We start from the raw sequence: 26,814 nt of genomic DNA on the forward strand, positions 1-26,814 counted from the left end.
GAGAAGACTTCTCAAATGAGGTCATATGTAATCATCTTTCTAAACACGAGCACCAGCACCAGAGTGTGTGTGTGTGTGTGTGTGTGTGTGTGTGTGTGTGTGTGTGTGTGTGTGTGTGTGTGTGTGTGTGTGTGTGTGTGTGTGTGTGTGTGGAGGATGGAGGGAGGAAGAAGAAGAGTGAAAGAAATAAAGACACAAGTTTCTCCTCCCTGCTTTTAGGCCAAGAATAACAGAAGTTTTCCGTAACCCAAGATGGCGACCTCTATGCCGGTGAGTCCGTACGGTGACGTCACAGGGGAACTTCCTTCCCGCGGCGCCGCCACGACCCTTCCCAGGATGCCTTGCGTCCGGTGACGTCACTGCCCGGCGCCGACGGAAGCGGCCCTGACGGAAAGGAAATAAAAGGTCTCAAAGGCTGGACCGGTGGAGGCGGGCGGCGCTGCGGGGCCGTGAGTATCCCGGCGGGGCGGTCGCGGGGCGGGAGGGAAGCGCGGGGCGGCGAGCGTCCCGTGGGGAGCGTTCTCGGCCTGGGCCCGGGAGCGGGGAGAAGCCGGGCCCCGCGGCGGCGGCGGCGGCGCGGTCTCCAGGGGAGGCCGTGGGAAGTCGGGCCGGGGCCGGGCCGGGCTTGGGGGTGCGGAGCCCCCCGGGCCGAGGCAGGGCCGGGCCGGGCTTGGGGGTGCGGAGCCCCCCGGGCCGAGGCAGGGCCGGGCCGGGCTTGGGGGTGCGGAGCCCCCCGGGGCCGGGGCGGGGCCGGGCTTGGGGGTGCGGAGGCCCCGGGGCCGAGGCTGGGCCGGGCCGGGCTTGGGGGTGCGGAGCCCCCCGGGGCCGGGGCAGGGCCGGGCTTGGGGGTGCGGAGGCCCGGGGGCCGAGGCTGGGCCGGGCCGGGCTTGGGGGTGCGGAGCCCCCCGGTTCGAGGCCGGGCCGGGCTTGGGGGTGCGGAGGCCCCGGGGCCGAGGCTGGGCCGGGCCGGGCTTGGGGGTGCGGAGGCCCCGGGGCCGAGGCTGGGCCGGGCCGGGCTTGGGGGTGCGGAGGCCCCCGGGCCGGCGTGCGGCTTCGCGGGGCGGGACTGCGGGCGGCCTGACTCTGACGCAGCTTCCGGAGCCCGGGGCGGGATCGGTGGCACGGTGTTCATTTTCTCCTCCTCCTCCTCTTCGGGGTCCCGGGCACTGTCCCCGAGGCGGGTTGGTTTGGTGTGTTTGGGGGGGGCTTTGGTTTACGTTCTGTAATTGCTCAAGGCTGACGCTCTTACCACTCGAGCCGTGGCTCCACTTCCGGCTTTTTGGTGGTTCCTGGGCGATGAGGGTCTCGCGGACTGCGGACTTCCCTGCCAGGGAACCGCAGTCCTCAGATCTGAGTCTCCGGAGGAGCGAGGATGCCAGGCCAGGCTAAGCCACTTAACGAGAGAGGGGCGGGGGGAGAGAATCTCGTGAATTCCGAGGCCCGGGCCAGCGCCTGGGCAGCAGTTTTTTTCCCTGTGCCAGGTGTGGTCACCCAGCCAGAGACGAGAGCCGCCCTTACCCGGCCCGGTTGCGAACTGGGGTCCTGATTAGGTCCACCTGAGCCGCGGCTTCTCTCCCACCACTGGCACGTGGGCCTTTCATCCCATCCTTTTGGTTAAGTCGGTGAGCCCAGTTTTGGCGTGGATTCCATTTTGAGCTCCACAAGAAATTAATTCTTGGGCTTCGTTGTGGCAATGCTGCCCCTCCTTCCCCCCCAAAAAAGGCTTGTTTTTTTTCCCCGCCCCCCCACAGTTTGGTTGTTCATTTCGAAGAGATTAAGGCTCTTTCTTGTTGCTGTTTTAGCTGCGGCCTCGTTTTTGCTACCTCAGCACAATGTTAACCGTGGAAGGAGAAATCATCTGGTTAGGGAGCCTGGGTTTAGTCTCCAGCTGCCCGTCTTCTTCCCCATCTCCTCTATTTCCCCCATGGGTTTCTTGTTGCTTAGAACAAGTTCTGCTATCAGATTTTGAGAACATAACAGCTAAAATGACACTTAGCATTATTTGTGGGTTTATTATAACAGTTCCAATGCGAGGAAGTTAGACTTCCTTTGGAAGTCATTGTTTCATTCAGTCTTCGCTGCAGTTAGGTGTGTGGCAGAATTTTTCATTATTAGCACCGTTACAAAGCAGCTGTTTTTCTCTTCCAGACTTTTAGCCTCGCCCCGCACACTGAATTCAGCATGGGGGAGAAGGCCGAGAACTTTAAAGTGCCAGAAGATCTAGTCAAGGGCTTAAAGGTTACAGATCCTCCAGAAACAGGAGGAGCCAGCCCAGCAGCTCCTGATCCCAGAGATCCGCATTCGCAGAGCAGGAAGCTCCAGGATGATAAGGGCAGTCTCCAGGAAGACCAGGTAGAAGAGGAGCACTTTCATGACTGTAGTGCCTCATTTGAGGAACCTGGAGAGCCTGAGACTGAGAGCAAAGCTGGTGAGGACCCCACTTCCTCGGAGCTAGACGAGGAATACCTAATCGAACTGGAGAAAGATATGCCAGAAGAAGAGAAGCAGGTAAATGTTGTGCACAATCTGCCTCTTAAACTGCTTTTAAAAATGAATAAATGTCAGCCAGCTGGGGACGGGATGTCTCATGCCAGGAGAATTTGTGAGATGAAGCCTGGCCCAGGTTACTTTTCTTCCCCCAGAAAAGCAAGCAAGTACGTGTGGCTGTAATAGTCTGCTTTGCCTGAGTAGAGTGACCAGTCCTGACCACAAGAGTAGCACTAGATCTGTCAGTAGCATGACAGAGAAGCATAGGGCTTTGCAGAGAAATTCCTGTTTTTCTGGGAACTTTTATCTTGTACTTCAGAGTCTAAGTTTTTTTCTAATCTATAGGTTTGAGTGCCTGTATAGGTAACACCGCTTATTTCATGACCTTTGCTAGGGTTGAAGTTTCTGATACGGACATTTTTATGACTGACAGTGCTTTTTTGTTGATCCCTAGCCAGCAAAGTAAGAGTTGAGGGTTTTTGTGGCGGCCTGGTTACAGAGGACAGTGGCTGGGTCTACAAAACAGCATTGCATTTAATGGTAGCTTTGTTTTGTTGAGCAGCAATGGGCTAGCCACTAAGCTGAGATGTTACTGAGTTTGAGTCCCCTCAACAGACTTTTGAAACATGTTACCATTCCCCAGAGTGGGGAAGTAACTTGCCTAAGATCGCACACCTGGAAAATGCCAGAACGGATTCTTGAACTCCTGTCCCTTTGATTTAGAAACAAAAGAAAACACCTTCCTATAAAGCTTCTTTGCCCCAGAACTGACCAAAACAGAAGCCTTGATCTCCTTCAACTTTATAATCTCAGGGACCAGGAGGTTTAAATAGTTAAATTGTCTTAGAGCTCATCTTAAAGAACCTGAATAATACAGTTAATGCCATCAGCGAGGGTGCAGATATGAATGTTGTGTGGGCCCGGGGCATGGTTGAGGTGATGGAGCATCTGTCTGCAGGTGGAAGGCCTTCGTTTAATTGCTTCATTAACGGGCTGTGTAAGAGGGTGGAGCAGGGAAACAGTGTGGGGAATGCCGGAAGTGGCACTGTGGCTCAAGTGATAGAGTGAGTGCTAGCCTTGAGCTGAAGAGCTGAGGGACAGCGTCCAGGCCCAGTGTTCAGGCCCCACGACCGGATTCCTACCCCCCCCCCCCCCGAAAAAAAAGCGTATTTGATTCAATTTTTTATTAATATAGAAGAGATACAGACTCAGCTCTAAGCCTTCATACTGCAGATTTTCCTTGTGCACTCAGATGTAAAGTAAAAGAGGTATTCTAATCAGCTGCTGCATGGGGTTGCAGTTCTCACATTCTGACAGGTTGCACCCAAACTTAAAAGCACTTAAGTTTTCTAGCTTGAGCTAGATACATGTGTGTTTTTCGTAAAATAATAATTCAAGTTTCCTCTAATATTTTAGCACATGCCTGGTAGATGGTGTTCTGCAATAGGTATATTTTACACCTTAGGTTTTTGTTGTTGTTGTTGTTTTTCCCAGTAGTAGGGCTTGAACTCTGGGTCGGGCACTGTCCCTCAGCTCTTCAGCTCAAGGCTACCACTCTACCACTTGAGCCACAGCGCCACTTCTGGTTTTCTGGTGGTTTATTGGAGATAAGAGTCTCACAGACTTTCCTGCCCGGGCTGGCTTTGAACCTTGATCCTCAGATCTCAGCCTCCTGAGTAGCTAGGATGACAGGTGTGTGAGTCACCGGCGCCCGGCCATCTTTTAACTCAGTGAATGGTATAGTATCACACAGCTATGATATCAGATATTGTATCAGTAATCTAATAAAAATAAGTTTACTGTGTTTGCCAGGGAAGAGTGGTGGTTATTCTCTTTACAGGAAGTCTGATTTAGCAGTGGTGTTCCCTCACTTTTTGTCCTAATCGTGTTGTAAGTAACTCGTCTTCCTTATAGAACCGTAGGAAGCAACCCTTCATCTTAAGTCCTCAGTTTTCTGGTTGGTTCTTCAGAAAGGGCAGATGCTGTCCGTATTTCCCACTTCAGTCACTTTTTCAGATGCATGAAAAATCTGCACATTCACTACACACCAGGCTAATTCTAGAAGTTAACTCATTCATCTGGCAGCCATCCATTAGTGCCCAGAATAAATAGAAAAAAACGTACACAGACTGTGGTCAGCAGCTCACGGCGCGCACTGCTGAACGAGAGGCAGCAGCTGTGCTTTCTCCTGTGTGTGAGTACAGTGTGGGGACCGTGGCCACATACTCTGTCCTGTGCACAGGTATAGCCCAGGTGCTTAGCATAGCGCCTGCACAATGCATGCCTTAAATGGAGGAACTTAGACTGAGATAAGAACGCAAGACACTGTGTTTAATCCTTAAGGATGAAAATTTCTCAAGAGTTCATTTTAGTTTCAGACATAATGTGTTCTCCTGCCTGAGTCCTGTGGTTGTGTGTGTGTAGGTAGGTAGGTAGGTAGGTAGATGTTACAGCATTATTGGTGATATCCATCCTGCCCACTTGGTTAAAGTGGTGTCCACTTCTTCCTGCAGCATAATTGTGATACATTTCCCATTGCAGTTACTACCTTAGGCAAATGTTTCCAGAGGGTTTTGTGTTTTTGGACAGGCTTGTTATGTATCCTGGGCTGGCAGAACTTACCTCCTGGCCTGGACCCCACAGACTGAGATGGTGGACCTGGGCAACCATGCCTGCTTCCTTCCTTTATTTTTTATTTATTTTTTTGGTCGGTTGTGGGGCTTGAACTCTGGGCTTGGGCACTATCCCTCAGCTCTTCAGCTCAAGGCGAGCTAGCTCTACCACTTGAGCCACAGCGCCACTTTGGTTTTCTAATGGTTTATTGGAGATAAGAATCTCACGAACAAAAAAAAAAAAAAAAAGAATCTCACGAACTTTCCTTGTCCTTGCTCGGCTGACTTTGAACCTCAGATCTCAGTCTCCTGAGTAGCTGAGCCACCGGTGCCTGGCCCTTCCTTTATTTTTATTTTGTTTGTTTCATGGTGGGGCTTGAATTCTGCGCCTGGGCGCTGTCCCTGAGATTTTTTATTTATTTATTTATTTGTGAGAATACTGTACAGAGGAGTTACAATTACATGGGCAAGTGTCCCTGAGATTCTTTTGCTCAAGGCTAGCACTCTACCACTTGAGCCACAACACCACTTCCAGCTTTTTCTGTGCTTAGATGGAGATAAGAAACTCAGGAAGAGGTTGGGAAGGTAGCTTAGTGGTAGTGTTTTTGTCTAGCGTGGATGAAGCCCTGGCTTTCATTCCCCAGTACCACATACACAGAAAAAGCCAGAAGTGGCCCTGTGGCTCAAGTGCTAGAGTGAAAGCCTTGAGCAAAAGAAGCTCAGGGACAGTGCCCAGCCCTGAGTTCAAGCCCCAGGACTGGCACAAAAAAGAATTTCAGGGACTTTCCTGCCCTGGCTGACTTTGAACCACGATCCTCAGATCTCAGCCTCCAGCCAGGATTTAGGATTACAGGTATGAGCCACTGGCGCCCAGCTTGCTTCCATTCTTTTTCTTTTTTGGGGGAGGAGGGGTGGCCCAGTTGTAGGGCCTGAACTCTGGGCCTGGGCGCTGTCCCTCAGCTCTTCAGCTCAAGGCTAGCGCTCTACCACTTGAGCCACAGCGCCACTTCCGGCTTTTTTCTTTTTGCTTATGTGGTGCTGAGGAATCGAACCCAGGACCTCATGCATGCAAGGCAAGCGCTCTACCACTGAGCCACCTTCCCAGCCCTTGCTTCCATTCTTATAAGGTGGTTTGCTTTTTTTTTTTAGTTCTTTGTGGTAATGTCACAAATATCTTATTCATATTTGTCAGCTGTGTGTTTAAGTTGTGCTAAAATGGGTTAAATCCAAGGGTGCAGCTCAGTGGAATTGAGCTCATTCACCTTGTGCACCTGTCAACCACGGTCCATCTCCAGACTGCTTCATCCTGCAGAGCAAGCAGCCCCTCCCCGCTCCCCCTTCCACAACCTGTAGTAGCAATCATCCTGCTTTCTATGAATGGACATTCTGGGCACCCCATGGGGGTGGGATCGCTCCATATCTGTCCTTTGCTGTCTGCCTTCACTGCTTGGTTTTCAGAATCTGTGGCTGTTGTAGCATGTGTGAGGGGTTGGTCCTCTCTGAGGTTGCATAATAAATTATCTCCATGGTATCCAGGTGCCACATTTGTTTCTCCCTCATACCCATCCGCTAGTGCATGGGTTGCTTCTGCTTTGGGCCATTTGATTGGTGATGTCGTGAACTTTGGTGCAGCAACCTGTTCAGTGTCAGTTATCTTTTGAATTTGTTATAATGAAATGTTTTGTTGGAATTTGCTTTGTTTTTCTACAGTCAGATTTATTTATTAGTCTTCATATTATTTCTGGATTTATATCAGTCAGAGCCATTCTCCATGCTGAAAGACCTCCAGTCCATTCAGAGTTTATTCATATGCTGTCCTGTGGCTGTATTTTTATCTATTTCCAGATGGCTGCTATGTCTCAGCATCATTTTTTAAAATTGGCATTAGTTGTGCAAGGCGGGTCTCCTTGTAACATTTCTACACATTCACATGATGTTTCTAAATCAAATTTGTCTCTCTCAGGCTGGGAAGGTGGCTCAGTGGTAGAGCGCTTGCCTTGCATGCCTGACGCCCTGGGTTCGATTCCTCAGCACCACATAAGCAGAAAATTCCAGAAGTGGCGCTCTGGCTCAAATGGTAGAGCACTGGCCTTGAGCTGAAGAGCTGAGGGACAGCGCCCAGGCCCAGAGTTCAGGCCCCACAACTCCCCCCCCCCCCAAAAAAAAAATTGCCCCTCTCTTCTTACCCACACCCCCACCGTCCTAAGACAGTTTCACCATGTTCCATTGTTCTGTTTTCCCACATGCAGATAAACTACATGGACCACATCCATCCTCATTCACGCTCTGTCCACTCTCTCCCCACCAGTTCTGCCTATTTTAATTTTCCTATCATTCCTTATTTAAACTGATTATACCAATGGGTTTCCATACCAGTTTCAAAATTCTACGTTTTGTGCTCGCTTCGGCAGCACATATACTAAAATTGGAACAATACAGAGAAGATTAGCATGGCCCCTGCGTAAGGATGACACGCAAAATTCTATGTTTTCTTTAATGATCTAGTTAAACCTTAATGGCAACAAGCTGAAATGTTTGCACTTTTCAAGGTTGGCCATCTGTTAGCCATACACCAGTAGTTCTCTTCCACCTGTATCCCAGCTACTCAGGAGGCTGAGATCTGATCTGAAGATCATGGTGCAAAGCCAGTCCAGACAGAAAATTCCTGAGACTTGTATCTCCAGTTAACAAACAAAATACTGGAAGTGGAGATAGGGCCCAAATGGTAGAGTGCCAGACTTGAGAGGAAAAACTTAAGGACACGAAGGTTGAGCAAGAGTTCAGGCCTTGTTACCCAAGAATCCTGTGTTGTAGGATTTTACTTTCATGTATTCTTGCAACTATTGGACTGTTTTGTGTTGTTGGGTTTTGTTGGAGATATCAGAATTTGAACTCAGGGTCATGTGCTTGCTAGGGTACAACTTGCTGTACAACTTGAGCCATATCCCTTGCCCTGGCCTCTTAAGAGTGTTTGTGTGTGTGTGTGTGTGTGTGTGTGTGTGTGTGTGTGTGTGTGTGTGTGTGTGTACACGTACACATACATGTACATACGCGTTCGTGCGTGCATGCCTGTCTGTGCACACGCGCAACATTATTCCCTGGGGCTTGAATTCTGGGCCTGATCCCTGTCCCTGAAACTCTTTTTTTTTTTTAAACTGAAAGAGTCTAAAGTTACTTTAGTAACTGTACATGCTAGTAGCCAGACCTTGGTTTCTTTCTAGATACTGTTTGAAACTAAAGATGGGGAGAATTCACCAATTCCAGGTCAAAGTACAAAATACTATACATAGAATACTATGTGCACCTGAAACAAAATCCACTTTTAGAAAGATGGAGGTGTGGTGGGGAGAGTGTTGCTCCAGCAGGAAGTCTGGGGAATCTGGATTGTGACATGAAAGAACCCCACAGGGAGGGGCGGAGGAGAGCGTGCCCAGGGTTCAAAAATCTAATTTGGCTTAAGCAGCTGTTTCAAAGCTGTCATTGGTGTCTTGAAAATTACTAGGGAGCCGGGCGCTGGTGGCTTATGCCTGTAATCCTAGCTACTAAGGATGCTGAGATCAAAGCCAGCCTGGGCAGGAAAGTCACAGAAGTGGCGTTGTGGCTCAAGAGGTAGCGCACCGGCCTTGAGCTGAAGAGCTGAGGGACAGCGCCCAGGCTCGGAGTTCAAGGCCCACGACTGACCCAAAAAAAATTAATAGGGTTACAGTTTGGGGAACACCCAATTCCTAAGAGTTGATACCTGTAAAGTAGGCGTGGATATAAAGAAAGCTTAGATTTTTTGCGTATTTACAATGTTTTATCTTGGCTCTCTTTCAGAAGAGGAGAGGAGAGAGCACTAGACTAAAGGAGGAAGGAAATGAACAGTTCAAGAAAGGAGGTGAGGTGGTGGGATAGCACTAACGCCTGCTCTCCCTCGCCCGTCTTCAGTGTGAAGACTCAGAACATCTGGAAACACCTAGCAAGCCTGAGCGCCATCTCCACACAGCTTCCGACTCCTGGGACTTGGTGTCCGTATTGTTTTACCTGCTCCAAGTCACTGTCGGCTGACAGCGAGCCAGCCTGTGTCTCTTGGCACAGGAGTTTTTCTTTTCTTATCCAGAGACCAGGAGTGGCTGGGCACAGCGCGTGTGGAGGCCTGCCTGGCTGTAAAGCAGAGCCCTGCTCCTTGCTGGCTACAGGGCTTTGCCAACAGCCCAGCCTTCTGAGGGCCAGGCGTCCACTTCCTCCCCCATTGCCCGCCCTTACACTGCAGCCGGCTATGTAAAGACAGTGGTGCAGCTCGCAGCTTTGGAGGCTGGAAGTCTAAAGGGCATAATGCCTGTGGCACTGAGGGCCCCAGGACGTAGACAGCCAGGGAACCACAGGGCGGCGCCTGAGCCTCCCTCAGGAGATGCTGTTCCCAGTTCTCACCCTGCATCTCACATCTGACTCCCAGACTGGTGGCTGGCTCAAGCACTAGAGCACCTGCCTAGCAGATGCATAGCCTGAGTTCAAGCACATGCCTGTAATCCCAGCAGGGGAAGGCTGAGATAGAAGCTAGTTGAAGGACAGTCTCCGCTCTACCATGAGGCCCTGTCACAAACAGATGTAGCAGTGTTAACCTCCACCTACTTAGTAGGTTCTCACTTTTTTATCTGAGACCAAGTATCTAATGCTTTCATTAGCTGGGGCTCTATAACCTGAGCCCTGCCCTGGCTCATCCTAGTTTAACAATCCTCCCTTCTTTTCTCAGAGACCTAAAGGTTCTTGACGCATCCCGCATCCCCCTCCCCCCCACTTCCCACTCCTGCAGTGCTAGGGACTGAGCCCAGCGCTTTGTACAAGTTCAGCCAGTACTCTACCACTGAGATTACTCCAGCCCCAGAAACTTCTTCAACCTGAGTAATGGATCTCAAGCCTTACTCGCTTCCTTATCTGTCTAGTTCCTTTCCCCTGCCCCCCTTGGGAACCTCCTGTCTGAATCGCTAAGTCAGATGAGGCTGGCTGTCCAGGGTATGAGCAGCAGAGACATTGCTGACAGCGTGCAGTGTCTGCTCACCAATCCCAGGCCTTGGGAGATCGGTGGGAGCAGCAGGTCCTCAGCAGCAGCGCGGCTGCAGTGGTGGAGAGGCCAGCCTTGAAGCAGGCACCATTTTGTTAGAGAAGGGAGGAGATGTGACTGTCCCAGGCGTGACAGACCAGGACTGTAGTAGAGTGGAAGCCTTTGCGTGGGAGCTGTGCATTCTGGCACCTGTGGAATGCAGAAGTGTGTGGAGTAAAACCTGATTGACTCTCACCCTGAACCCTTTTGTCCTAGATTATGTCGAAGCTGAAAGTTCCTACACTAAAGCTCTTCAGACATGTCCCGCCTGCTTCCAGAAAGACCGGTCCATTCTGTTTTCAAACCGGGCTGCTGCGAGGATGAGACAGGTATGGGTATTTCTTAAGCATGGGGTCTCTGTGTTTTGTAGGGTGCAATTTCTTCCCAACAGCCACCACAGAGGTTTAAAGTTTCTCCTGCTCTTTTCCTGCCCCTATACTTCATTGATGAAAAGAGCACAGGAAGGCTGAAAAAAGTACCATGTAATCGTTGAAGTAGTTGTGTGAATACTTTTATGGAAGGAGGGCTGGCAAAGTTTCCAGGAAACTAGGGCAGGTTCACGGGCAAGGAACCAAGTGGTGTGCGTCCCACAACAGCGACAGCTGCTTGACCGAGGCCTCCAGAATTCTAAATAAAGACTCAGAGGCTCAAACTCCACACTTAAAGATGCTCATCCCCAAGTCGGGCTTTTCTGTTGAAGGCCCTGCGCTACATAGGGAAGTGTCCAGCAGCTGGGGCGGGGGGGAGAAAGCAGCTGTGTGTACTTTCACAGGACAGAGCCTGGCGTGGCAGGGAGAATGCAGGTGCATTTATTGCGTGTGTTGGTGCACTAAATGTCTCACTTCCCTGTGTCTGCACAGTCACCATGCAAGACTGGAGAGATGAAAATATTTTTGGGGGGGGGAGGGTGGTTGGTCATGGGGCTTGAACTCTGGGCCTGGGCGCTGTCCCTGTACTCTTCAGTTCAAGGCCAGCGCTCTACCGCTTGAGCCACAGCACCACTTCCGGTTTTCTAGTGGTTTATTGGAGATAAGAGTCTCACAGACTTTCCTGCCTGGGCTGCCTTTGAACCGCGATCTTCAGATCTCAGCCTCCTGAGTAGCTAGGATGACAGGTGTGAGCTACCGGCACCTGGCCGAGAGATGAAAATTTTAAAGCAAAGGTCCTGCTTGTTAAACTGGCTGAGGAATCTTAGCAGGAAGCTGTCTCGGGATTGGCTGGCTGGGGGTTTCTGGGTGCCGAGATCAGCTGTCTGCCCTCACCTGTTCATATTCATACTGCTCAGGGTCTAGCGCCTCTACATATCTGGTTCCTTAGGTCTAGGATGGGAAAGCGGGTTCTTGAATATAGATATGCAGAAAGGTCTTTTTGTGTTGTTTTTTTGTTTTGTTTTAATGATCCAGTGCTTGAACTTGGGGTCTGGGTGCTGTCCCTGAGCTTTTTCACTCCAGGCTAGCACTCTACTACTTTGAGCCACTGCTCTACTTCCAGCTTTCAGGTGGTTAATTAGAGGTGAGAGTCTCGTGGACTTTCCTGGCCAAGCTGACTTCAAACTGCACTCCTCAGATCTCAGCCTCCTGAATGAGTAGCTAGGATTGCAGGCGTGAGCCACCAGCACCCAGCTCAGGAAGATTTTGGTGTTTTTTATTTTTGTATATATTTATTGTAAAGATATTGTACATGAGTAAGGTAGTGAGTACATTTCCTATCGAGCATTGTTACCACCTCCTTCGTTTTTCTCCTACCATTCCTTTCCTCCCCACCTCCCACCTCCCTCTTTTTTTTTTTTTTTGGTCCAGTCGTGGGCCTGGACGCTGTCCCTCAGCGCTTCAGCTCAAGGCTAGCGCTCTACCACTTGAGCCACAGCGCCACTTCCGGCTTTTTTCTTTTTGCTTATGTGGTGCTGAGAAATCGAACTCAGGGCCTCAGGTGTACAAGGCAAGCGCTCTACCACTGAGCCACCTTCCCAGCCCCTCCCACCTCCCTCTTCTCTCCCTCTCACCACTCCCCTACCCTGAAGTTACAAAGTTTTTCAACATAGTGTCTTGTATTGTTTTTATTTTAGAAAACTGCAACTTGTATCTAGCTGACTTTGGTCTCCAAATGATTTTAGGAGTGCTTTATGTGACATGAGCAAAGAAGTTCTACAGAATATCAAAATTAGGAAAAATAAGGCCATTTTTTTAAGTTGATGTAAACCAGTCCCATGCCTGACAGCAGTGGCTCACACTTGTGATTTGGGGGAGCCGAAAGTGGTGGGGTCTTGGTTCCCTGCCACAGGCCCCAGCACAGGCAGAGTCCATGAGATGCACGCCGGCATTCCATTCTCGGGCTGTTTGCCCCTCGTCCACTGGGTCCCAGAGCGCAGATGGCACATTTGACTTGTTAGACCTCCTCGGACCGCCCTCCAGCCTGACCTCGGCCTCTTCCTTCTATACCCCAGTGCCCCAGACCCATTGCTTTTCTAAAAATAATGTTCTCAGGCCAGGCAAGCAGTACTGCCCACAAGGGCCTGCTCCTAGGAAATACTGCAGGCTTACTCGGGCTGATGTAGGAAATCTGCAGGCTTACTCAGGCATGTTCAGGGACTCGAAAGAAGCCAGTGTCAGATGGTGTGCACCTGTCACCCCAGCTATGATGGGAAGTGAAAAATAGGAGGACTGCAGTCCAGTCACCCTGGGGCAGGAAGCAAGAGCCTATCTCAAAAATAAGCAGGGTAGCTAGGCACCAGTAACTCACACCTGAAATCCTAGCTACTCAGGCTGAGAGCTAAGAACCATGGTTCAAAGCCAGTCCAGCCAGAAAAGTCCCTGTGTGACCCTTTTCTCCAGTTTACCATCAGAAAACCAGAAGTGGTGCTATGGCTCAAAGTGGTAGAGCTAACCTTAAGAAAAAGGGCTCAGGGGGCTGGGAAGGTGGCTTAGTGGTAGAGCGCTTACCTTGCATGCATGAGGCCCTGGGTTTGATTCCTCAGCACCACATAAGCAAAAAGAAAAAAAGCCGGAAGTAGTGCTGTGGCTCAAGTGGTAGAGCACTAGCCTTGAGCTGAAGAGCTGAGGGACGGTGCCCAGGCCCAGAGTTCAGGCCCTACAACCGGACCCAAAAAGAAAAAAAGAAAAAGGGCTCAGGGTCAGCTCCTAGGCCTTGAGTTCAAGTCCCATGACTGGAAAACAGTGTAAGCAGTTCAAAGCTAGCCTAACTGTAAAAGTCCACTAGACTCCTCATAAAAGAAAAAGAATTTATTAGTATGTTCTACCAGTGATCCGAATTTGTATCTAACAGTTTTATTCGTAGCTGAAGAACTCCAAAATGTTTGCTTCTCGGTTACCACATTTTTTATTTGCACATTATCACCGTATATTGGGTCAGGTTTCCCTCAGTGAGAGGAATTGCGCAGCACCCATTTGCTGTGTGGACTCAGAGCTCCTTGTTTTCACAGCTGCTGGAGTTCTATTTCTAGGGTTGGGTTAGCGTGATTGCCTGGTGCGTGAGTTGGAAAAATAGGTGGCATTGCTAGACTTGAGTCTGTGCATAGAGGAGAGCTCTGCAGAGGAGAGCATTGTCAGTGTGGCACTTTGGGGGGAAGGGGGCTCATTGTTTGTTCTTGTGTGTGTGTGTGTGTGTGTGTGTGTGTGTGTGTGTGTGTGTGTGTGTGTGTGTGTGTGTGTGTGTGTGTGTAACATTCCTGGGGCTTGAACTCAGGCCTGAGTTCTGTTTGTTCTTGGTGTGTGTGTGTGTGTGTGTGTGTGTGTGTGTGTGTGTGTGTGTGTGTGTGTGTGTGTGTGTGTGTGTGTGTGTGTGTGTGTGTGTGTGTGTGTGTGTGTGTGTGTGTGTGTGTAACATTCCTGGGGCTTGAACTCAGGCCTGAGTTCTGTCCCTGTGCTGCTTTTGCTCAAAGCTAGCTGAGTCACAGCTCCACTTCCAGCTTTTTTTTTTTTTTGAGTCTCAACTGCCTAGGCTAGCTTTGAACTGCGATCCTCAGATCTCAGCTTTCTGAGTAGCTAGGATTACAGGCGTGATACTGGATTTTTTGTTGTTTTGTTTATTATGATCAAGCACAACACAAAAGTGACATCGTGTGGTTACGATGCAGTGGCTTTAGTCACAGCCTTCACCCTTACTTAGCTGCAGAACTTTTCCTTAACCCGCAGCCGTTACCTCATAATTATAAGTAATAATGAGTTAGTAAGGAGTCCATCCTGAGACTATCCTTGACTGGATTCAGAAGGGTGCTCTGCAAACCATTTAGTATGTAGTAAATAAAGCTAATGGGCATTATGGGAGGAGAACATGATTTGAACCAGCTTGCTTCTATAATACGGAAAATGTAGACCTTTCATCCGGCATTCAATCCGGCCTGCTCCTATTTTTGATGAGAAGCTATGCCTAAAGAAGTGTAGCGTGGTCAGCCTTAGGCAGAGGGCAGTACCAGAGCTGGGACAGAATCCAGTTCTTTTGATTGCTAGTGTCCTTCCTTCCGCTACACCGTTTTTAAATCCAGCAGGTTAAGTTAGTTGATACTTTGAGTTGTCTGTGTATTCCATCTAGAGTTCTAGTCAGATATATAGAGTTAGTAGCAAGTACCTATTGACTCCGGCTGCATGAAGATCTGCACCAGGTGCAATTACAGCATCCTCTGTACTGCTTGGAAGGTAGCATGAGCAGCCAGCCAAGAGGACTGGTGCCGTAGCGGGGTGTCCTCGGTGCGGCACTCTGCTGCAGCGTCTCTTGCTGGTGTAATAGGTCAGTTGGGACAGTTGGGGAAAGATGACCATTTGTTACCATGAGTCAGAGCTATCCCCGTGCTAATTCTAAATGTTCTCTTGGAAGTGGCATGTATTTTTATGTCGTTTATTTGGAAAGCTTTGTGTGTGTCCCTAAGCAGTTACTTATGAGCAGATGATGTAGACAGGTCTTGGAGCACTGAGACATAAGCACATTAATACAACATGTTAATGTTGTTTTCCCTTCTAGGACAAGAATGAGCTAGCCATCAGCGACTGCAGCAAAGGTACACGTGTACTCTTACCTTCTTGCCGGCTGACATGCGAGCGCGTTGCTCAGCTAGACAGATGGACAGGGGTCTGTGCACTCGTAGATGCGTCCCCTTCCTATAGGACAGCGTTTGCAAAAGAAGGCACTGTGGGTCACTCCCCACTACGCATGCTGGGGTAACTGTTTCCCACAGCAACAAACATGAAAATTCAGAGCTGCCTTTCCAACAGAACTTATGTGGTCTGTGGTCTCTAGGCTTCAGAACTTTTGTGAGGTCCCACTGGAGATCACAGCTGCCATGGGCATTGTTGTCTGTGTGTGGAGAAGGTCAGCCATGGTTAAGGGACAGGTTCTACTTTCCTGCATCTCCTAGACACTTAGTGTAGTATACCACGGTGTCCTTCAAACTTGTTTTTCCTCTTACAGTCTGTGCTTGGGAGACTAAAGCAGAAGGACCTCAGTTCAAGGCCTCCACAGCCCAGACCCATCTCAGCTACCACCCTGGGAGGATACCACACACTACTCAAGAGTTGATTCCACACTTTTTTTTTCTTTCCCATGCCAGCCCTGGGCTTGAGCTCTCTGCCTGGGCACTGTCTGAGCTTTCAAGGCTGGTGTTCTACCACTTAAGCCACACATCCATTTCCAGGTCTTTTGGGTTAATTGGAGCTAAGAAGTCTCATAAACTTTTCTGCCCAGGCTGACTTCAAGCCACAATCCTCAGATCTCAGCCTCTTTTTTTTTTTTTGGGTCCGGTCGTGGGGCCTGAACTCTGGGTCTGGGCGCTGTCCCTCAGCTCTTCAGATCAAGACTAGCCCTCTACCACTTGAGCCACAGCGCCACTTCCTGCTTTTTTCTTTTTGCTTATGTGGTGCTGAGGAATCAAACCCAGGGCCTCATGCATGCAAGACAAGCACTCTACCACTGAGCCACCTTCCCAGCCTCTTGAGTCATTAGGATGATAGATGGCATGAGCCACCAGCACCCAGCAGCTTTCATTCTAGAGTAGCTCTGCCAAAAAAATCACACTGTTGCTTCTTGTCACTCCATAAGGAACAAATCAAGACTCCCCTCCAGCCCTGTGCCGGTCTCTACATGCCAGGGTTATTCTGGTTTTAGTACCTTCACTCTTAGTGCCTCACACCAGTTCACGCCACCTGACCTTCCTCCAGCGTTCCCCTCTTGTCTGTTCCCTGAAGCCAGCTCTTACTCTGCGTTACCTTGGCCATTTCTTGTCCCGTGCACTCTGACCACACAACCATAGCCATGTGCTAGGATAGTGAGCGTTCAGCTTCTGTCTTCTTTACCGCTGTAGCCTCGTACACTTCCAGTCTGCGGGAAGCATGAATGAATGAAAATTATGTGAAAGGGAAAAAAGTTTTAAGAGTCAGGACATTACTTCCTAACAGAAGAGAGAACTCAGGAACAGGAGCCGTGCAGTGTACTCCACCCCAAACACAGCAGTTATTAGGACCGTTGGCGAATGGAAGGGTGAGGCTGGAGCCCAAGGCCTTCACCTGCCGGGCAAGTGCTCTGCCACTGGAAGAAGGAGCTGAGAACACAAATGACGGAAAGGCCCTGGCTGTGTGTGGAGGACCCGGCAGGTTTCGGGGTGTGACCTCAGCAATGAGGCCAGAGCAAAGGTGTCCGTGCAGCCTCTCCTCCCCATCTCTGCCGCCAGTCGCCTTGCGCTGAAGTGCTGCACCTGGCTGCTCCAGCTCGGTGAAGGGCAGGGCCGGGCCGTGGTCAGCCAGATCCACCTCCCCCCACAGACTGAGAATGATCTTTATTTTTTTTTGCCAGTCCTGGGGTTTGAACTCAGGGCCTGGGCACTGTCCCTGAGTTTCTTTTGCTCAAGGCTAGCACTCTACCACTTGAGCCACAGCGCCACCTCCAGCTTTTTCTGTGCATGTGGTACTGAGGAATCGAACCCAGGGCTTCACGCATGCTAGGCAACACTACCACTGAGTCATATTTCATATTCCCACCCCTGATCTTTATATTTTTAAATGGTTGGAAATTAAGGCAAAAGAAAAATACTCTTTGAGGCTGTGTGAGCCGCGTGGCGCTGCGGTCTCGGTGTGGAGGTGGTGTCTGTAGGAACGGGCCCCCCGTGTGCATGGTGCTTACACCAGCCTTTCCTCCTGGGAGCCGCCGGGAGCCACTGGCTGGGTGGGGGAGGGAGTGGCGGAGGGGGTCTGGCCACGAAGCCCACCTGTCTGTTGTCAGCCTCAGGTATGGACACAAAACATGACTCTTGCCACGCCCTGGGAGGATGTGGCGCTGAGACGGGACGCAGCCACTGGCCTGGGCTGGCCACGCTCCCTGCCGTGACAGTTGCTGCTTCTCTCTCCACAGCAATTCAGCTAAACCCCAACTACATCCGAGCAGCACTGAGGAGAGCAGAGCTGTACGAGAAAACAAGTAAACTAGACGAAGCCCTGGACGATTATAAATCTATACTAGAAAAAGATCCATCAGTACACCAAGCGAGAGAAGCTTGTATGGTAAACCCTAAGTGCTCTCTTCCCGTGGCCATCCTTCTCTATATGTCTGTTCTCGTTTCTTAAGACACACAGATGAGAAAGCTTTAAGTACGAATAGCACGATCCAGTCAACTTAAATATACCACTGTAAGCCTCTCATTCCAATCCTTTTGGAAACTGAACCACACTTTCACAGAGGTTCTCCTTTGCTTGAGGCACTGGTAAGGAAAATACAGGAAGTGAACTAGACAAAACTCCTGTTTTTGTGTAGCTCATTCATAAACACGTTTGACTTTTTGTTTAGTTAATGGACCGTGTGTGTGTGTGTTTTGGGACTTGAACTCAGTGCCTTTTGCTTATCTGTCAAGGCTGGAACACCTGCTTCTGGCTTCTTGTTGTTCCAATCCTGAGGCTTGAACTCAGGGACTGGGTGCTGTCTCTGAGCTTTTTTTGTGCAAGGCTATTGCTCTACCACGTAAGCCATAGCTCCACTTTTGGCTTTAGTGTTTGATTGTAGATAAGAATCTCAGACTTTTCTGCCCAGGTTGGCTTTGAACCAAGATGCTCAGATCTCAGTCTCCTGAGTACAGGCTAGGATTACAGGTGTGAGCTACCAGTGCCCAGCCTGATCTTATTTTCACACCAGATTTTTAAATGTTTCAAAATCAAAATAAAGGCAAAGGATCTCTCACCAATTGTTTCTTTTTTCCTCAGAGATTACCCAAGCAAATTGAAGAACGTAATGAAAAACTAAAAGAAGAGATGTTAGGTAAGTTTGCTTCCTTACATTCTCTCATCCATCAACAACTAAGACAGGGGTGAGGGTCTGTATTTCATCTGCTCAAGGAGACAGCAGCTAGGAAGAGCTTTGAGACCTCTCTCTCTCTCTCTTTCCTTTTCTTTGTTGTTGTGGGGCTTGAGCTCCAGGCCTGGCGCTGTCCCTGAGTTCTTCAGCTCAAGGCTAGCTATTTACCACTTGAGCCACAGTGCCACTTCTGAGACCTCTCTTTTTGCCAAGGGTACCAATACCAGAGAGGGTTACTTCTTACCTATTTCTTACTCCAGAAAGGGCAGCATAGTTGAGAGGGCATCAGCTTTTTCACAAACTCAATTTTCTATTAGGGTTTTCTTGGAAAATTTTACTTTCAAGAATATAAATATAATTGAACTTCCGATCTGAAACGTCACCACCAATCTGTCCCGTAATGGGTTGGAAACATTGGATTTTTGCCATCCTCCACCCTCCAAGGTTTAATTCATTTCACTTAGGGTCCAGGAATTCCCACCAGTAATGGCTAGAATGAAGGAAGCTTTTGTCTTGAAAATGGCACCCAGACGCTGTGTATGTGTGGCTCATGCCTGTCATCCTAGCTATACTCAGAGGCTAAGATCTAAGGATCAAGGTTCAAAGCCAGCCTGGGCAGAAAAGTCCATTGAGACTCTCTCCAATAAACTACTCAGAAAAACCCAGAAGTGGCCCTGTGGTTCAAGTGGTAGAGCACTGCCTTGAGCACAGAGAGGCTCAGAGGCAGAGCCAAGGCCCCAAATTCAAGCCCCAGGACCAGCAAAGAAAAAGAAAATGGCACCCAGAGGCTCTTTAGTATTCAGAGACAGAGGGTAGGAGTGAGGAGCAAGCAGTGAGGACAGAGGCTGAGGTGCCAGCAGATGGGTTCGTTTGATTTTCTTTTGCCAGAAACATTTTGGGTGGAGTCGTAGCTCTGGTGAGCAGTCGGCCCAACAGTCCTGCACAGAAAGCTGGTGCGCTGTATCACCTGACGGCTCGGGTGCTCCTGTGTTCTCCCTTCCTTCTGACCACTCTTAGCATAGATAGCACATAGTCTCAGATCCCTGAGAGCGAGGACACCTCTCCCAGAGGTGGCTTAGGTAGCACTGAGTGACGGTGTCTAGGCTCCGGCCGAACCGCGCAGGCTCGATCCTCCGGATGCTCTGGATCGTGGGTGTCCCGGAAGCCAGGCGCCTCTTCGCCCTGGGATGCCTGGGCCTTGCATGGGCCAAATCAGACCTGTGGTCTTTAAATACCGGTAGTACTTTCCCTTGCTTTTCCGGCACTGTGAATGAGCTCAGGACAGCCCCTCTGTTCAGACAGTGGCCGTGTATGGCTTCACCTTGTATGACCCCTGGAGTTGGGGTCACCTGACTCACTCTGTGTCAGTTTGTGATCTTTTTTGGGTTCTTTATGTGTTTTGTTATTGTTTTTGCCAACTCTGAGCCAGGCCATCAAGTGCTGAACGTGAGCCGGCTCAGCCACCCAAAGCTCCCACTCTGATTCTCCCAAAACAGCTAAGCCCGGGCGGCCCTTCTCTCCCCGGGGTGCTGCTGTGGGGATCTGGAGACAGAAGCTGGCCCGGAGTCTGTAGGACTCCTTCAACCAGAAGGCCTCTGTCTTTCAGTGTTTTGCCCTGGTCCCGCCAGGTGGTGGTTAGGCAGACTGTGGGAAGGGCTGGATCTCTGAAGATGGGGTTCTCTTCCTGTCTTCTTCCCCTGTCCTCATAGACACAGGAGGCAGAAGACAGACCTAGGGGGGAAATTAAGGCAGTTTAGAAAGTAGCCCTTTTTCACCCATCCAGTGAGATTTTCCAGAACATTCCCATTTCAAACAGTCTGCCCCACTGCACCATGCGTCCCTTCGTGTCTCTGAAATCGACCTTGACCTCACACACTCTGTGGGCCTCGTGTACCCCAGAACAGCTTGAGACCCGGCATCCCACGTGACCTCCCACGTGAGGGGAAGAGGGCACTGGGCTGCTGAGCTGGACCCCATTTCCCCAAAACACCAGGATTGGGGGCAGCTTGCACCCCAGAGGGCCGTGGGGGCTGTCTCCTCAGTGGTGGCAAACCTGGATGACCCCATAACATACTTAGAGCTTGGATCGGTCAGGCGAGGAGGCGAGGACGGTGGCTGTCTCCTGCAGTCATTTGCATTTTTTGCTTTTACATTGCAGGTAAACTAAAAGATTTGGGGAACTTCGTTCTTCGACCCTTTGGGCTCTCCACAGAAAATTTCCAGATCAAACAGGATTCCTCTACTGGCTCCTACTCTATTAATTTTGTTCAAAACCCAAATAACAATAGATAACAAAGCTGGCAGTGGTTGTACACGCTGACTGGGAAGTCGTGCGCTGCTTGCTGTCTGGAGGGCAAAGCCCTGCAGTTTCCATTTTCAGAACACCCTAGCTAAGAGCACCGCTCCAGTACAGGCTCCCCCATTGCTCTGTTGTTTGGCAGGGATTGTAGCCCGTCCTGCCGCGAGCCTGGCAGGTCTGCGCACACTGCTCCTGCCCTGGCTGCGCGGGGGAAGCCTGCTGTCCAGGCCGAACTCGGAGCCACACAGTGCCCTGGTCTGCAGACTTCTCCCCAGCCCACTAGACATGCTGCACGGGGTCCCTCAGACCCCCTGCCCATATGAAGCTCAGAGGCTGCTGCGCGGGGTCTCCAGCCTTCCCCGACTTCCTCTGTAATAAAAGCACTCTAACAGTCTGGGCTGCGTTGTGGTATCTGTCCCCATGGCAACAGCAGACATGGCCTTGTGGCTCTGGGTGGCTCTTGTGGCTGGAGGGGGGCGTAGTCTTGATCTCAGGCAGGGGTGCAGATGCTGACTTCCACAGATGTGCTTGGAAGTTCTAGTTGTCGCTGCCATTCAGCTGGGTGGTACAAGCCAGAAATTCCACTCCACTAGCCATCTTGGCCCTCTGCAGCTTTGCACAGATCATCATGATGCTAAATAGTGGCTTTGCCCAAATGTCAGCCTTGGTATTAAGGCTCAGAACAAATGGAACGTTCTTTCTCAGCACATGACACCCAAGGTCTCGAGGACAGCTGCGCGTCCGTGACCGCTGATGTCGCTCGAGTGCTGTGGGCAGTGAGGGGTCGGCCGCGCCCCCCAGGGGAACACAGCGCCCTTCCCTTTCTCGGGAAGAGACGGTGGTAACAGCCCCAGCTCCTGCTGGTTTGCCAAATCACCTTCACCCTGATAGCTCTTGTGGGAGTGCTGGGGGAGGGAAGAGGGAGAGAGGGCGGGGTCAGATTTTCTTGCATGTGTGTTGGGGGGGGGGGGGGTGGTTATATTGAGACAGGGTCTCTGTAGCCCAGGCTGGCCTGGAGTTCAGCTACAGACTCCTAAGAGCTGGGATTACAGGTTTGTACCACAGTTCTGCATGCTTTATGTTAATCTGAAGTCCATTTTCCCTAGAAATGTGCGTATTAACACTGTCCACTGCCTAATGCTATTAATGTTCTCAACGGTTTTAATCATAGGACCCCATCTTACTCAAACCCTAAGGACTCTGGTAGAGCAGGTGCCTAGCTAGCAGGCACATGTCCAGCACAGGGGACAAAATTAACAGTTCTGAAGGATCCTGATACCTAGAAAGTCAAACTTTATAAAATGTTCCTAGCTAAGACACTTAACTGTTTCAGGCCAGCCTGCTCCTTCCCAGATAGAATACTTTCAACAGCTGCTTTGTGTTAAAAGGTGAACCCTTCATGAAAAATCCCAGAGCAGAGCCATGATGTAGCTTGTGCAAACCAGTATGTGGCCCCAAAAGTTCACAAGATTCCATCTGTCTGTGCCAGTAGTGCTGTCACTTGTGACAGAATGACAGGAAAGAAAGCACTCTGACGCTGTGAGCTAGCACCAAAAGAACCTTGGGCCACATTTTGAGAAGCGCTCTGTCAGATGCAGACAAGCTCCACTGGCTGGGACCACTGAAGGACAGGGCGTGGCCTCATTTACCAAGAGGTGACTATTGCTGTAGAGGTCAGGTTTCCTAGGCTTGACCCTCTTTGGCCAGCACCCCAGAATGTGTATTAACAGCAAGGCTGGCATCGCATGCCCATGAGGGCCTAGCAGTGTCTAGAAGGCAAAGGGGATCTCAGTAGTGCTCAGGAGTTTGAGTATGGTACAGCACCATTACTCCTCTTATCTCCTAAACCTGTAGGACACACTTAAGACCTTTTGAAAAAAGTTCGTACAAAGTTCTGGAAGCTTGCAAAAACGGTGTGTGGAGGAAACTTGCTGCCACCGCTGCTGATATGCATGATTTTAAAGTTCTTCCCCCACCTCCAAAATACACTAGAATTTACTTCTATTAGTGCTGGGGATTGAACGAACATGGTATGCACATCTATACCTCTGTACCCCGACACCCTATGATTGTGATCAAACTGATACTGTGTATATTTTTATTACTGCATTGGGACAAAGTTTTCAGTCATGTTTTATAAGTCGCTTTGAAGACCCTGACACATCCTGTAAGATTCTGTGTCCGGGGCTGAGGATGCAGCTCAGGTATAGAGCACCTGAGTACAAGGTGGCCCTGGGCTTGACCCCCAAGACTGGGAAAATCATGTTTCCCTATCAAGTGCCGGGAGAGTAGACCGTGGGTTTCTAGGAAGGAGGGGCCATGTTTATATTCTTAGCACCAGCACCTGTACTGGGTGCTGTACTGGAGACTTATTAAGTTACCAAAACACATTCCATACAAGTTGGTCTCCACATGAAGTCACTATCCAAAGTGCAGGCCTGTAGTCTGGCCCTTGTTGGTGCCTGATTTTAAAAAGGTCTAAGCTAGGCGCTGGTGGCTCACACCTGTAATCCTAGCTACTCAGGAGGCTGAGATCTGAGGATTGCAGTTCAAAGCCAGCCCGGGCAGAAAAATCCATGAGACTGTTTATCTCCAATAAACCACCAGAAAACCAGAAGTGGCACTGTGGCTCAAGTGGTAGAGCGCTCGCCTTGAGCAGAGGCTCAGGGACAGAGCCCAAGCCCAGAGTTCAAGCACTAGGACTGGCAAAATAATAAAAATGTCTATGCTACTAACCAACACCCATTTCCCCAAGACGTAGGTGCTGATCACACCCTTTGTCAAGACAGTGGCAGTGTCAGTTCATCACAAGACCAGCGAGTCAACCTTCCACGTGGGCCGCCTCCAAACTCTGGCAAACGTTCCAGTGGCGGTCTTGCAGGTAATGTTGGCTTCTGGCAGATTTCAAGGATCAGCTGGGGTTTCTCCAGTGAATTCATCAGTTCTATTCGGGAAAACAAGGCTTTTGTGAAAGGGTCACATTAAGCCAGTCTGATCTATTTTTCCTTTTGTGGTGCTCTTCCACTGACCTGCATTCCCAACCCCTCCAATCTTTTAGTCACGCGAGTATTCAGCTGTTTGCTTCCTGGTTCAGTTTTGCACTGGTGAGGACTTGAGACTCAAAAATCTCCAATTGGCCTTTGTTTTTGGCTTCCCTCCCCCAGATCACATTTTCATTGGGCCCTGTGACCTGTGTCTGCCTTACCCCTGGTTTTCATACCCATATTCCTAGCTACTCAGGAGGCTGAGAGCTGAGGATTGCAGTTCAAAGCAGGCCCAGATAAGAAAGTCAGTGCGATCCTTTTCTCCAGTTAACCACCAGAAAGTGGAACTGTGACTCAGAACTGAAAAAGCTCAGGGACAATGCCCACGCTGAGTTCAAGGCCCACAACTCTCTCTCTCTCTCTCTCTCTCTCTCTCTCTCTCTCTCTCTCTCTCTCTCTCACACACACACACACACATTGTATTATTGCAAAAAGCTCTTATGGTGGGTTTTGTGTGCAGAACAGTGGAGCGCTGAGTTCATTTTACTGCTGGCCTGCTGTGTCAAACTCCAGCCCCTTGTGTGGTGTGGCGTCTCCCAGCCAGAGGGCTGCTTGTGGTGTTGGGTTTTTAGCCTTTGTTCCTTTTTCCACTCCTCCCCTGAATGCCATGCCACAGGGCCCCACACCACACCTGTACTCCTGAGGAGGGCGAGGTCACTGCCGTGTCCGGCTGTGACGGCTGCTTAGCTGCCGACGTGACATCGTGACGGTGGCCTCACCTGAAGCGCCACGATGTTGGCACTGCAGTTGCTCGGGTGTAGGAGGCGTGAGTGCGTGTCTTGGTTAAGAAGAGTTCTGACATCTGGCGTGGTTGCAGGCCTGACTCCCTCCGATGCTCAGAGGCTCTGAGCCAGCCTCCAGAGCTCGGGGTTCAAGCTGGAATGCAAGGTGACAGAGGAGCAGCAGCCGTGGGCTCTTTTGCGGTACTTGTCTGAATAGTGGGGCAGCGCTAATGGAAGCCTGATCAAAAGATGCATTTGGCAGTTCTGTGACCCCAAAAGCTAGGGATGTCTGCGCATCTGGCGCTTTACAAGCAATGTAGCAAGACTTGGTGCGCCAGAGGGGAACGTGCTAAGACCAGAGAGGCTTAGCTGCTGAGGCAGCTGTGCAAATAACCTGAGAATACTTTCAAGGCAAATCAAGCTGGGAGCTGGCGGCTCGCACCTGCAATCCCGGCCTCCTTCGGGAAGCTGAGGTTGCTGGGATCTCGGGACAGAGCCAGACTGGCAAGAACAAAAAGACCCCTTCTCAAGGAACAGTGGGACATCGTGGCACACGTTTTGGCAGGAAGTAAGAGCTTATCAAAAGTGAGGGGGAAATCCGAGCGTGTGGGCCTCACGCAAGGACGGAGCTCAGGGAGGGTGTGCGCTCCCTCGGAACGACTGCGCGGCGTGTTCCTTCCGGTGAGCTCGCAACCTCGAGCTGAACGGGCCGAGCACGGCCGGCCCTCCCTGGGTGAAGGGGCCGTGCCGTCCCCCCTCCCTGGGTGAAGTGGCCGTGCCGTCCCCCCTCCCTGGGTGAAGTGGCCGTGCCGTCCCCCCTCCCTGGGTGAAGTGGCCGTGCCGTCCCGGGTGCAGAGCTGAGGCAGGCCGGCTGCGGGCGGGCGCCTACCCGCTCGGGCGCTATGGAATCCCTCACAGAACCCCAAGGCGGCGCCCTCAGGAGGCGCGAGCCAGGGCGAGGCTCTGCGGCTGCAGCAGAGCTAGCTGCGCCCGAGCCCGCCCTGCCGTTTTTCCCTCAGGACGCAGCAGGCTCCCGTTTCCCACGGAAGGTGAAGCCAGGCTGCCGCCCGCCGCCGCCTGTGCGAGCCCAGCCCGTCGCTGGTTCTGGCCAGCCGCGGTGGGCGCGGGCACCGACGCCAGGCTTCTGTGGCAGGCTCCCGGCGGTGGGTGTGGTGCTGTCTAGATCCACCAGTGAAGAGCTGGATCCGAGTGACCTGGACCCCACAGGCCTGCGGGTGCGGCCGCGCCTGGCCTGCCACTCAGCGCGCGGCCTGCGGGCCTGGCTCGGTCGCCGCCCGTAGGTTCCGGCTCTTGGGCTCTGTGGCCCGGGGCTTTGCACACTGTGCACGCCGCCTGCGCGGAGCCCCCAGCGTCCGGCCCGCGCCGTGCAGGCGGTCCGCCCTGGCGCTGATGTGCCGTCGGGAGGCGCTGCCAGGCGCCGCCCTGCACCTCCTCCGCGGAGGCCGTCCTCACGCCCGCCCCTGCTCGAGGCCTGGCGCTTCCTGGGGCGAAGCCGCGGGGTCGCCGTGGCCTCGGCCCCGGAGGAAGGCACGCTTTATTGCAGCCCTGAGAAGAGCATCGCTGGTGAAGGGAGCGGCGCGGCGCGGCGGCAGGAGCCAGCGGGGGACCCGGGCTCGGAGCTGCGTGGAGACAAGCCGCGGTGCGTGGCCGCCCGCGCGCCATCGTCCTCCCCGCCGCCTGCCGTAGCACCGTCCTCGCCACACTCGCCTAGATAAGCTGAAGCGGGAAGATGTCTGCGACTCACGACTCCACAACAACGCGTGGCGTGGCCTCTATTCTGATGGGATAGAGAACATACCGAGTGTAGACCGACCTGTCTGTCTGGGCCAGCCTCAGGGGCACCGGCTCCCGCTGGGGGCAGCTCCCAGCCGCCCGAGCCAAAGCAGCCCTGGGCGCGCTCCGCTCCGCGCAGCGCGGCGGCCTCCATCCGTCCGGGTCGCAATCCAACCAGCCTTCCTCGCCTCCGGAGACAGAGCTGCCCCAGCGCCGCGAGGGGCTCGAGGCTCTTCGCTGAAAACAGTGAGCTTTTTAAAACTCCTTTAAAACAACAACAAACATCTAACCCCTCCGAAGTAAACCCATTTGTAAAAAATCAAAGACTTTATTGGATAAATGTTACACAATATCCTTCAACATTGAACTCTGAGCATACTTAGGTGAGAAACAATTTGTCATTCAAGTCTACAAAATGAAATAGGCTCGTGAGGATTTGAAGCACAGACGGAGGCGGCATGAGGCCAAGCTTAAATATTAAGCAACAAAA

General features: G+C 51.3%; 1 protein-coding gene and 1 pseudogene across 3 annotated transcripts; both read left to right on the forward strand.

Annotated features, from left to right (window-relative positions):
• The first annotated feature begins 367 nt into the window (after window positions 1-367).
• Ttc1 (tetratricopeptide repeat domain 1) lies at window positions 368-24,920 on the forward strand. 3 transcript variants are annotated; one of them, XM_042699573.1, is made up of 9 exons: window positions 368-449; window positions 2,149-2,508; window positions 8,916-8,976; window positions 10,396-10,508; window positions 15,154-15,190; window positions 17,533-17,681; window positions 18,375-18,429; window positions 20,624-20,768; window positions 24,908-24,920. In XM_042699573.1, exons 2-8 carry the CDS (start codon window positions 2,182-2,184, stop codon window positions 20,755-20,757), a joined length of 876 nt encoding a protein of 291 aa, XP_042555507.1. In that variant the 5' UTR covers window positions 368-449; window positions 2,149-2,181; the 3' UTR covers window positions 20,758-20,768; window positions 24,908-24,920. The 3 variants fall into 3 exon arrangements, with proteins under 3 accessions (XP_042555507.1, XP_042555506.1, XP_042555508.1); XM_042699572.1 differs by lacking the exon at window positions 24,908-24,920 and having other exon boundaries at window positions 20,624-21,148; XM_042699574.1 differs by lacking the exon at window positions 24,908-24,920 and having other exon boundaries at window positions 413-472; window positions 2,152-2,508; window positions 20,624-21,148.
• LOC122125050 lies at window positions 7,495-7,593 on the forward strand (annotated as a pseudogene).
• Window positions 24,921-26,814: the final 1,894 nt, after the last annotated feature.

Source organism: Dipodomys spectabilis, unplaced genomic scaffold (assembly GCF_019054845.1).
Source record: "Dipodomys spectabilis isolate Male_0828 unplaced genomic scaffold, ASM1905484v1 ptg000258l, whole genome shotgun sequence".
Lineage (NCBI taxonomy): Eukaryota > Metazoa > Chordata > Mammalia > Rodentia > Heteromyidae > Dipodomys > Dipodomys spectabilis.